The sequence below is a fragment of the Heterodontus francisci genome, unplaced genomic scaffold (assembly GCF_036365525.1).
Source record: "Heterodontus francisci isolate sHetFra1 unplaced genomic scaffold, sHetFra1.hap1 HAP1_SCAFFOLD_352, whole genome shotgun sequence".
NCBI classification, from domain to species: Eukaryota; Metazoa; Chordata; class Chondrichthyes; order Heterodontiformes; family Heterodontidae; genus Heterodontus; species Heterodontus francisci.
In genome coordinates this window covers 471,735-483,591 of record NW_027141164.1, presented here as the reverse complement: position 1 = coordinate 483,591, position 11,857 = coordinate 471,735, and the positions used below count along the sequence as shown (strand labels likewise).

At 54.8% G+C, this 11,857-nt stretch overlaps 1 protein-coding gene across 2 annotated transcripts in view; it reads left to right on the top strand.

The window, feature by feature from the left end:
• Positions 1-11,857, top strand: part of btbd9 (BTB (POZ) domain containing 9) — a 227,644-nt gene that overhangs the window by 155,796 nt on the left and 59,991 nt on the right. For both annotated transcript variants that reach the window (XM_068026775.1, XM_068026776.1), the window contains exon 7: positions 9,757-9,946. In XM_068026775.1, coding sequence (XP_067882876.1) covers positions 9,757-9,946 — 190 coding nt within the window. The remainder of the gene's footprint in view (positions 1-9,756; positions 9,947-11,857) is intronic.

Genomic DNA, 11,857 nt, shown 5'->3' with positions numbered 1-11,857 from the left:
TGCAGAGCTTAGATCTGATCCGTTGGTTATGGGATCGCTTAGCTCAGTCTATCGCATGCTGCTTACGCAGTTTGGCACGCAGATAGTCCTGTGTTGTAGCTTCACCAGGTTGACGCCTCATTTTGAGGTATGCCTGGTGCTGCTCCTGGCATGCCCTCCTGCATTCTTCATTGAACCAGGGTTGGTCTCCTGGCTTGATGGTAATGGTAGAGTGGGGGATATGCTGGGCCATTAGGTTACAGATTGTGGTTGAGTACAATTCTGCTGCTGCTGATGGCCCACAGCGCCTCACGGATGCCCAGTTTTGCATTGTTAGATCTGCCCATTTAGCACGGTGATAGTGCCACACAACACGATGGACGGTATCCTCAATGTGAAGGCAGGACTTCGTCTCCACAAGGACTGTGCAGTAGTCACTCCTACCAATACTGTCATGGACAGAAGCATCTGCTGCAGGCAGATTGGTGAGGACGAGGTCAAGTATGTTTTTCCCTCTTGTTGGTTCCCTCACCACCTGCCGCAGACCCAGTCTAGCAGCTATGTCCTTTAGGACTCGGCCAGCTCGGTCAGTAGTGGTGCTACCGAGCCACTCTTGGTGATGGACATTGAAGTCCCCCACCCAGAGTACATTTTGCGCCCTTGCCACCCTCAGTGCCTCCTCCAAGTGCTGTTCAACATGGAGGAGTACTGACTCATCAGCTGAGGGAGGGCGGTAGATGGTAATCAGTAGGAGGTTACCTTGCCCATGTTTGACCTGATGCCATGAGACTTCATGGGGTCCGGAGTCGATGTTGAGGACTCCCAGGGCGACTCCCTCCCTACTGTATACCACTCTGCCACCACCTCTGCTGGGTCTGTCCTGCCGGTGGGACAGGACATACCCGGGGATGGTGATGGCAGTGTCTGGGACATTGTCTGTAAGGTATGATTCCGTGAGTATGACTATGTCAGACTGTTGCTTGACTAGTCTGTGGGACAGCTCTCCCAACTTTGGCACAAGCCCCCAAATGTTAGTAAGGAGGACTTTGCAGGGTCGACAGGGCTGGGTTTGCTGTTGTCGTTTCCGGTGCCTAGGTCGATGCCGGGTGGTCCGTCCGGTTTCATTCCTTTTTATTGACTTCTTAGCGGTTAGGTACAACTGAGTGGCTTGCTAGGCCATTTCAGAGGGCATGTAAGAGTCAACCACATTGCTGTGGGTCTGGAGTCACATGTAGGCCAGACCAGGTAAGGACGGCAGATTTCCTTCCCTAAAGGACATTAGTGAACCAGATGGGTTTTTACAACAATCAACAATGGTTTCATGGCCATCATTAGACTAACTTTTAATTCCAGATTTGTTAATTAAATTCAAATTCCACCTTCTGCTGTGGGATTTGAACCCATGTCCCCAGAGAAATACCCTGGATCTCTGGGTTACTAGTCCAGTGATAATACCACTACGCCACCGCCTACCCTTCTTTGTATATTAAGCGCCCAGTCCTTGCCATTTTTAAGTCACGTTTCTGTTACTGCCATCATATTCCCATACTGCTATTTGCACTTGTAGCTCACCAATCATATTCAGCACACTTTGTGCATTTGCACACATGCATTGTAATCCTGTCTTTGTGTTCCTTGTATTCCTTCTCAGTCTGCTCCTATCTAATATGGAACTACTCCCCTCTCTGGGACAATCCAACACTCTCACATTATGCACCTTATTCCTCTTTTCTACTTCGAGATGCTGGTGCCCATCCCCATGCCAATTTAGTTTAAACCCTCCCAAACCACACTCGTGAACTTCCCCATGAGGACATTAGTCGCAGTGCTGTTGACGTGCAACCCGTCTCTTTTGAATAGGTGTCTCCTGCCCCAGAATTGGTCCCAAGAATCTGAAGCATTCCCTCCTACAACATGCTTCAAGCCATGCATTGATCCTCCCTATTTCTACTCTCACTAGTGTGTGGCACTGGGAGTAATCCAGAGATCGCTACCATCAGGGTCCTACTCTTTTAACTTCCTCCCTAGCTCCTGAAAATCTGACTGTCAGATCTCAATACCTGCCCTTGCTATGTCGTTGGTACCAATGTGGACCACAACTTCTAGCTCACTCCCTTCCCCTGCAGAATATGCTGCACCCTCTCCATGATGTCCATTACCCTGGCACCAGGCAGGTAACACACTATGTGGGACTCACAGTAACAGTTACAGAAATGCCTGCCTGTTCCCCTGGATAATGGAGTCTCCCATAACAACTGCATTTCTGCACTTTGCTTTTCCCTGTTGTACAGTCCTTTGCCCATTGGTGCCATGGTCTGGACTGTACTCCTTCAGCGTGTCACCACTCCCAGCAACCTCCAAAGCTGTGTACCTGTTGAAGAGTGGCTCACGCTCCGAAGACTCCTGCACTTCTTGCCTCTTCATACTCTTCCGGATGGCCACCCTCCTACTATCCTGAACTTCTACTGCCTGGAGGGTAACCACCTCCTCGTACATATGATCTGGGAAGCTCTCCTGCTCCCTGATGCTCCGCAGTGACTCCAGCTGCCCCTCAAGCTTCGAAATCCTGAGCTTGAGCTGAAGCAGCTGGAGACAAGTCTTACACATGTGGTCCCCAAAGACACATGATGTGTCCTGGAGTTCCCACATGGCACAGGAATTGCAGCAACAGATCACAGCTGCCCATCCATGAGTTAAACAAAAACCCTCTATTCCCTTCTTAAACAATCTATTGAGTACCCTGTTTAGACGATCAATTGCAATTCATACCTCTCGTACTGCTCTGTTTCGACTCCGATTATAACACTTAATATTGCACGTTTGAATATTGAATATTTTTAATTTCCCAGCTCCTAATTAGAAATCATATGTTCCCTGCTGGTCAGTGTCTCACTAATAAATTATAAAATCTGCCTTAGTTTTCAATGAATCGATCAAGTCTTATTTTATATTTGATTAATTTAGATTAAATTAAAAGCTGACCAGTAAACTCACCCGGCTGCTTTCTGTCTCCCCGAACTCCCTGCTGAGTGTCACGTCACTTTTCAATTTGGCTCCGAACTCCCACTCCTGTCCCGCTGCTTCTCTCCGAACCTCCTGCTCCTGTCCCGCTGCTTCTCTCCGAACCTCCTGCTCCTGTCCCGCTGCTTCTCTCCGAACCTCCTGCTCCTGTCCCGCTGCTTCTCTCCGAACCTCCTGCTCCTGTCCCGCTGCTTCTCTCCGAACCTCCTGCTCCTGTCCCGCTGCTTCTCTCCGAACCTCCTGCTCCTGTCCCGCTGCTTCTCTCCGAACCTCCTGCTCCTGTCCCGCTGCTTCTCTCCGAACCTCCTGCTCCTGTCCCGCTGCTTCTCTCCGAACCTCCTGCTCCTGTCCCGCTGCTTCTCTCCGAACCTCCTGCTCCTGTCCCGCTGCTTCTCTTCGAACCTTCCGCTCCTGTCCCGCTGCTTCTCTCTGAACCTCCTGCTCCTGTCCCGCTGCTTCTCTTCGAACCTTCCGCTCCTGTCCCGCTGCTTCTCTCCGAACCTCCTGCTCCACTCCCGCTGCTTCTCTCCGAACCTTCCGCTCCTGTCCCTCTGCTTCTCTCCGAACCTCCTGCTCCTGTCCTGCTGCTTCTCTCCGAACCTCCTGCTCCTGTCCCGCTGCTTCTCTCCGAACCTCCTGCTCCTGTCCCGCTGCTTCTCTCCGAACCTCCTGCTCCTGTCCCGCTGCTTCTCTCCGAACTTCCTGCTCCTGTCCCGCTGCTTCTCTTCGAACCTTCCGCTCCTGTCCCGCTGCTTCTCTCCGAACCTCCTGCTCCAATCCCGCTGCTTCTCTCCGAACCATCCGCTCCTGTCCCACTGCTTCTCTCCTAATCTCCCGCTCCTGTCCTGCTGCTTCTCTCTGAACCTCCTGCTCCTGTCCCGCTGCTTCTCTTCGAACCTTCCGGTCCTGTCCTGCTGCTTCTCTCCGAACCTCCTGCTCCAATCCCGCTGCTGTTCTCCGAACATTCCGCTCCTGTTCCACTGCTTCTCTCCGAATCTCCTGTTCCTGTTCCGCTGCTTCTCTCCGAACCTCCTGCTCCTGTCCCGCTGCTTCTCTCCGAACCTCCTGCTCCAATCCCGCTGCTTCTCTCCGAACCTCCTGCTCCTGTCCTGCTGCTTCTCTCTGAACCTTCCGCTCCTGTCCCGCTGCTTCTCTCTGAACCTTCCGCTCCTGTCCCACTGCTTCTCTCTGAATCTCCCGCTCCTGTCCTGCTGCTTCTCTCTGAACCTCCTGCTCCTGTCCTGCTGCTTCTCTCCGAACCTCCTGCTCCTGTCCTGCTGCTTCTCTCCGAACCTCCTGCTCCTGTCCCACTGCTTCTCTCCGAACCTCCTGCTCCTGTCCCGCTGCTTCTCTTCGAACCTCCTGCTCCTGTCCTGCTGCTTCTCTCCGAACCTCCTGCTCCTGCCCTGCTGCTTCTCTCTGAACCTTCCGCTCCTGTCCCGCTGCGTCTCTCTGAACCTTCCGCTCCTGTCCCGCTGCTTCTCTCCGAGTCTCGTGCTCCTGTCCCGCTGCTCCTCTCCGAGCCTCCTGCTCCTGTCCCGCTGCTTCTCTCCGAACCTCCTGCTCCAATCCCGCTGCTTCTCTCCAAACCTTCCGCTCCTGTCCCACTGCTTCTCTCCGAACCTCCTGCTCCTGTCCCGCTGCTTCTCTCCGAACCTCCTGCTCCTGTCCCGCTGCTTCTCTCCGAACCTCCTGCTCCTGTCCCGCTGCTTCTCTCCGAACCTCCTGCTCCTGTCCCGCTGCTTCTCTCCGAACCTCCTGCTCCTGTCCCGCTGCTTCTCTTCGAATCTTCCGCTCCTGTCCCGCTGCTTCTCTCCGAACCTCCTGCTCCAATCCCGCTGCTTCTCTCCAAACCTTCCGCTCCTGTCCCGCTGCTTCTCTCCGAATCTCCCGCTCCTGTCCTGCTGCTTCTCTCTGAACCTCCTGCTCCTGTCCCGCTGCTTCTCTTCGAACCTTCCGCTCCTGTCCTGCTGCTTCTCTCCGAACCTCCTGCTCCAATCCCGCTGCTTCTCTCCGAACATTCCGCTCCTGTCCCACTGCTTCGCTCCGAATCTCCTGTTCCTGTTCCGCTGCTTCTCTCCGAACCTCCTGCTCCTGTCCCGCTGCTTCTCTCCGAACCTCCTGCTCCAATCCCGCTGCTTCTCTCCGAACCTCCTGCTCCAATCCTGCTGCTTCTCTCTGAACCTTCCGCTCCTGTCCCGCTGCTTCTCTCTGAACCTTCCGCTCCTGTCCCGCTGCTTCTCTCCGAACCTCCTGCTCCTGTCCTGCTGCTTCTCTCCGAACCTCCTGCTCCTGTCCCGCTGCTTCTCTCCGAACCTCCTGCTCCTGTCCCACTGCTTCTCTTCGAACCTTCCGCTCCTGTCCCACTGCTTCTCTCCTAACCTTCCGCTCCTGTCCCACTGCTTCTCTCCGAACCTCCTGCTCCTGTCCCGCTGCTTCTCTCCGAACCTCCTGCTCCTGTCCCGCTGCTTCTCTCCGAACCTTCCGCTCCTGTCCCGCTGCTTCTCTCCGAACCTTCCGCTCCTGTCCCGCTGCTTCTCTCCGAACCTCCTGCTCCTGTCCCGCTACTTCTCTCCGAACCTTCCGCTCCTGTCCCACTGCTTCTCTTCGAACCTACTGCTCCTGTCCTGCTGCTTCTCTCCGAACCTCCTGCTCCTGTCCTGCTGCTTCTCTTCGAACCTCCCGCTCCTGTCCCGCTGCTTCTCTCCGAACCTCCTGCTCCTGTCCCGCTGCGTCTCTCTGAACCTCCCGCTCCTGTCCCGCTGCTTCTCTCCGAGCCTCCTGCTCCTGTCCCGCTGCTTCTCTCCGAACCTCCTGCTCCTGTCCTGCTGCTTCTCTCCGAACCTCCCGCTCCTGTCCCGCTGCTTCTCTCCGAACCTCCTGCTCCTGTCCCGCTGCGTCTCTCTGAACCTCCCGCTCCTGTCCCGCTGCTTCTCTCCGAGCCTCCTGCTCCTGTCCCGCTGCTTCTCTCCGAGCCTCCTGCTCCTGTCCCGCTGCTTCTCTCCGAACCTCCTGCTCCAATCCCGCAGCTTCTCTCAAAACCTTCCGCTCCTGTCCCACTGCTTCTCTCCGAACCTCCTGCTCCTGTCCTGCTGCTTCTCTCCGAACCTCCTGCTCCTGTCCTGCTGCTTCTCTCCGAACCTCCTGCTCCTGTCCCGCTGCTTCTCTCCGAACCTCCTGCTCCTGTCCCGCTGCTTCTCTCCGAACCTCCTGCTCCTGTCCCGCTGCTTCTCTCCGAACCTCCTGCTCCTGTCCCGCTGCTTCTCTCCGAACCTCCTGCTCCTGTCCCGCTGCTTCTCTCCGAACCTGCTGCTCCTGTCCCGCTGCTTCTCTTCGAACCTTCCGCTCCTGTCCCGCTGCTTCTCTCCGAACCTCCTGCTCCAATCCCGCTGCTTCTCTCCAAACCTTCCGCTCCTGTCCCGCTGCTTCTCTCCGAACCTTCCGCTCCTGTCCCACTGCTTCTCTCCGAATCTCCCGCTCCTGTCCTGCTGCTTCTCTCTGAACCTCCTGTTCCTGTTCCGCTGCTTCTCTCCGAACCTCCTGCTCCTATCCCGCTGCTTCTCTCCGAACCTCCTGCTCCAATCCCGCTGCTTCTCTCCGAACCTCCTGCTCCAATCCTGCTGCTTCTCTCTGAACCTTCCGCTCCTGTCCCGCTGCTTCTCTCTGAACCTTCCGCTCCTGTCCCACTGCTTCTCTCCGAACCTCCTGCTCCTATCCTGCTGCTTCTCTCCGAGCCTCCTGCTCCTGTCCCACTGCTTCTCTCCGAATCTCCCGCTCCTGTCCCGCTGCTTCTCTCTGAACCTCCTGCTCCTGTCCTGCTGCTTCTCTCCGAACCTTCCGCTCCTGTCCCGCTGCTTCTCTCCGAACCTTCCGCTCCTGTCCCACTGCTTCTCTCCGAACCTTCCGCTCCTGTCCCGCTGCTTCTCTCCGAACCTTCCGCTCCTGTCCCACTGCTTCTCTCTGAACCTTCCGCTCCTGTCCCGCTGCTTCTCTCCGAACCTCCTGCTCCTGTCCCGCTGCTTCTCTCCGAACCTCCTGCTCCAGTCCCGCTGCTTCTCTCTGAACCTTCCGCTCCTGTCCCGCTGCTTCTCTCCGAATCTCCCGCTCCTGTCCCGCTGCTTCTCTCCGAACCTCCTGCTCCAGTCCCGCTGCTTCTCTCCGAACCCCCTGCTCCTGTCCCGCTGCTTCTCTCCGAATCTCCTGCTCCTGTCCTGCTGCTTCTCTCCGAACCCCCTGCTCCTGTCCCGCTGCTTCTCTCCGAATCTCCCGCTCCTGTCCTGCTGCTTCTCTCTGAACCTCCTGCTCCTGTCCCGCTGCTTCTCTCCGAACCTCCTGCTCCTGTCCCGCTGCTTCTCTCCGAACCTCCTGCTCCTGTCCCGCTGCTTCTCTTCGAACCTTCCGCTCCTGTCCCGCTGCTTCTCTCCGAACCTCCTGCTCCTGTCCCACTGCTTCTCTCCGAACCTTCCGCTCCTGTCCCACTGCTTCTCTCCGAACCTTCCGCTCCTGTCCTGCTGCTTCTCTCCGAACCTCCTGCTCCTGTCCCGCTGCTTCTCTCTCCGAGCCTCCTACTCCTGTCCCACTGCTTCTCTCCGAACCTTCCGCTCCTGTCCCACTGCTTCTCTCCGAACCTTCCGCTCCTGTCCCGCTGCTCCTCTCCGAACCTCCTGCTCCTGTCCCGCTGCTTCTGTCCGAACCCTCCGCTCCTGTCCCGCTGCTTCTCTCCGAACCCTCCGCTCCTGTCCCACTGCTTCTCTCCGAACCTTCCGCTCCTGTCCCACTGCTTCTCTCCGAACCTCCCGCTCCTGTCCCGCTGCTTCTCTCCGAACCTCCTGCTCCTGTCCCGCTGCTTCTCTCCGAACCTCCTGCTCCTGTCCCACTGCTTCTCTCCGAACCTCCTGCTCCTGTCCCGCTGCTTCTCTCTGAACCTCCCGCTCCTGTCCCACTGCTTCTCTCCGAACCTCCTGCTCCTGTCCCGCTGCTTCTCTCCGAACCTCCTGCTCCTGTCCCGCTGCTTCTCTCCGAGCCTCCTGCTCCTGTCCCACTGCTTCTCTCCGAACCTTCCGCTCTTGTCCCACTGCTTCTCTCCGAACCTTCCGCTCCTGTCCCACTGCTTCTCTCTGAACCTTCCGCTCCTGTCCCACTGCTTCTCTCCGAACCTCCCGCTCCTGTCCCGTTGCTTCTCTCCGAACCTCCCGCTCCAATCCCGCTGCTTCTCTCTGAACCTTCCGCTCCTGTCCCACTGCTTCTCTCCGAATCTCCTGCTCCTGTCCCGCTGCTTCTCTCTGAACCTCCCGCTCCTGTCCCACTGCTTCTCTCCGAACCTCCTGCTCCTGTCCCGCTGCTTCTCTCCGAGCCTCCTGCTCCTGTCCCGCTGCTTCTCTCCGAGCCTCCTGCTCCTGTCCCACTGCTTCTCTCCGAACCTTCTGCTCTTGTCCCACTGCTTCTCTCCGAACCTTCCGCTCCTGTCCCACTGCTTCTCTCTGAACCTTCCGCTCCTGTCCCACTGCTTCTCTCCGAACCTCCTGCTCCTGTCCCGTTGCTTCTCTCCGAACCTCCTGCTCCAATCCCGCTGATTCTCTCTGAACCTTCCGCTCCTGTCCCACTGCTTCTCTCCGAATCTCCTGCTCCAGTCCCGCTGCTTCTCTCCGAACCTCCTGCTCCAATCCCGCTGCTTCTCTCTGAACCTTCCGCTCCTGTCCCACTGCTTCTCTCCGAATCTCCCGCTCCTGTCCCGCTGCTTCTCTCCGAACCTCCTGCTCCGATCCCGCTGCTTCTCTCTGAACCTTCCGCTCCTGTCCCACTGCTTCTCTCCGAACCTCCTGCTCCTGTCCCGCTGCTTCTCTCCGAACCTCCTGCCTCTGTCCTGCTGCTTCTCTCTGAACCTCCTGCTCCTGTCCTGCTGCTTCTCTCCGAACCTCCTGCTCCTGTCCCGCTGCTTCTATTCGAACCTTCCGCTCCTGTCCCGCTGCTTCTCTCCGAACCTACTGCTCCTGTCCCGCTGCTTCTCTCCGAACCTTCCGCTCCTGTCCCACTGCTTCTCTCCGAACCTTCCGCTCCTGTCCCGTTGCTTCTCTCCGAACCTTCCGCTCCTGTCCCGCTGCTTCTCTCCGAACCTTCCGCTCCTGTCCCGCTGCTTCTCTCTCCGAGCCTCCTGCTCCTGTCCCGCTGCTTCTCTCCGAACCTCCTGCTCCTGTCCCGCTGCTTCTCTCTCCGAGCCTCCTGCTCCTGTCCCGCTGCTTCTCTCCGAACCTCCTGCTCCTGTCCCGCTGCTTCTCTCCGAACCTCCTGCTCCTGCTCCGCTGCTTCTCTCCGAGCCTCCTGCTCCTGTCCCACTGCTTCTCTCCGAACCTTACGCTCCTGTCCCACTGCTTCTCTCTGAACCTCCTGCTCCTGTCCCACTGCTTCTCTCCGAGCCTCCTGCTCCTGTCCCACTGCTTCTCTCCGAATCTCCCGCTCCTGTCCCGCTGCTTCTCTCCGAAACTGCAAAGTTTTGGTCTGTTTTTAAATCCTTTCCTATCACACAGCACTCTATCCACACTGGAGTTTGAGCCAGAGAAACCATAGTTGTGTTCTCTCTAGCTTTGAGGTCTTGATCAAAAGTATCCATTTGTTCCTGACCACTTGTTGCTGTTTTCTTCCCTTTTGTTGTCAGCTATTTGACTTTTCTGTGAGTTCTTGTGCTTTTCTGCATTTCCCTTCCATTCCAATCACTCACTCGGGGTTGTGTTTTAAAAATATAACACACATTTGTTTCAGTTCCCACAGAAAATGTGGCCACTGTTGGTGCCAGTGCTACTGTGACGGAAGGAGTAAGTCGCACACGGAACGCTCTACTAAACGGGGATACGAAGAACTACGACTGGGATTCTGGCTACACCTGTCATCAGCTGGGGAGTGGAGCCATCGTAATCCAGCTAGCACAACCCTTCATGATTGGATCCATGAGGTGACTAGTGTTTGGACACTTACGTTACGGTGTGTGAGACCAGCCTGTGTAGCACCATATGTTTTTTATATCCATTCCTGGATGTGGTCATCACTGGCTAGGCCAGCATTAATTGCCCTTGAGAAGGTGGTGATGAGCTGCCTTCTTGAACCGCTGCAGTCCATGTGGGGTAGGTATACCCACAGTGCTGTTAGTAAGGGAGTTCCAGGATTTTGTCCCAGTGACAGTGAAGGAACGGTGATATAGTTACAAGTCAGGATGGTGTGAGGCTTGGAGGGGAACTTGCAGGTGGTGGTGTTCCCATGTATTTGCTGCCTTTCTCCTTCTCGGTGGTAGAGGTCGCGGGTTTGGAAGGTGCTGTCTAAGGAGCCTTGGTGCGTTGCTGCAGTGCATCTTGTAGATGGTACACACTGCTGCCACTGTGCGTTGGTGGTGGAGGGAGTGAATCTTTGTAGATGGGGTGCCAATCAAGCGGGCTGCTTTGTCCTGGATGGTGACGAGCTTTTTGAGTGTTGTTGGAGCTGCACCCATCCAGGCAAGTGGAGAGTATTCCATCACACTCCTGACTTGTGCCTTGTAGATGGTGAACAGGCTTTGAGGAGTCAGGAATATCAGTCTATACAAACATACGAATTAGAAGCAGGAGTAGGCCACTCGGCCCCTCGAGCCTGCTCCGCCATTCAATCAGTTCATGGCTGGTGAGTGTCAGTCTCAGCCTTGAATATATTCAGTGACCCAGCCTCCACTGCTCTCTGGGGAAGAGAATTCCAAAGATTAACTTCCCTCTGAGAGAAGAAATTCCTCCTCATCTCCATCTTAAATGGGAGACCCCTTATTCTGAAACTGTGCCCCCCAGTTCTAGACTCCCCCACGAGGGGAAACATCCTCTCAGTATTTACTCTGTCAAGTCTCCTCAGAATCTTATATGTTTCAATAAGATCACCTCTCATTCTTCTAAACTCCAATGAGTAAAGACCCAACCTGCTCAACCTTTCCTCATAAAACAAACCCTTCATCCCAGGAATCAGCCCAGTGAACCTTCTCTGATCTGCTTCCAATGCAATTATATCCTTCCTTAAATAAGGAGACTAAAACTGTACACAGTACTCTAGGTGTGGTCTCACCAACACCCTGTACAGTTGGAACAAGACTTCCCTACTTTAATAATCCATTCCACTTGCAATAAAGGCCAATATTTCATTTGCCTTCCTAATTACTTGCTGTACCTGCATGCTGACATTTTGTGATTGATGTACGAGGACACCCAGGTCCCTCTGTACCGCAGCATTCTGCAGTCTCTCTCCATTTAAATAATAATCTGCTTTTCTATTCTTCCTGCCAAAGTGGACAACCTCACATTTTCCCACATTATCTTCCATCTGCCAAATTTTTCCCCACTCTCTTAACCTGTCTATATCTCTTTGTAGACATTTTGTGTCCTCCTCACAACTTGCTTTCCGACCTATCTTTGTATCATCAGCAAATTTGTCTACAATACACTCAGTCCCTTCATCCCAGTCATTGATATAGATTGTAAATAGTTGAGGCCTCAGCACTGATTCCTGTGGCATTCCACTAGTTACAGTTTGCCAACCTGAAAATGACCCATTTATCCTGACTCCGTTTCCTGTTAGTTAGCCAATCCTCATCCATGCTAATATCTTACCTCAACACCATGAGCTCTTATCTTGTGTAATAACCTTTTTATGTGGCATGCCTTTTTCAAATCCAAATACACTACATCTACTGGTTCCCCTTTATCAACCCTGCTTGTTACATCCTCAAAGAACTCTAATAAATTTGTCAAACACGATTTCCCTTTTATAAAACCATGTTGACTCTGCCTGATTGTATTGTAATTTTCGAAATGTCCTGTTAGTACTTCCTTCATTATGGATTCCAGCATTTTCC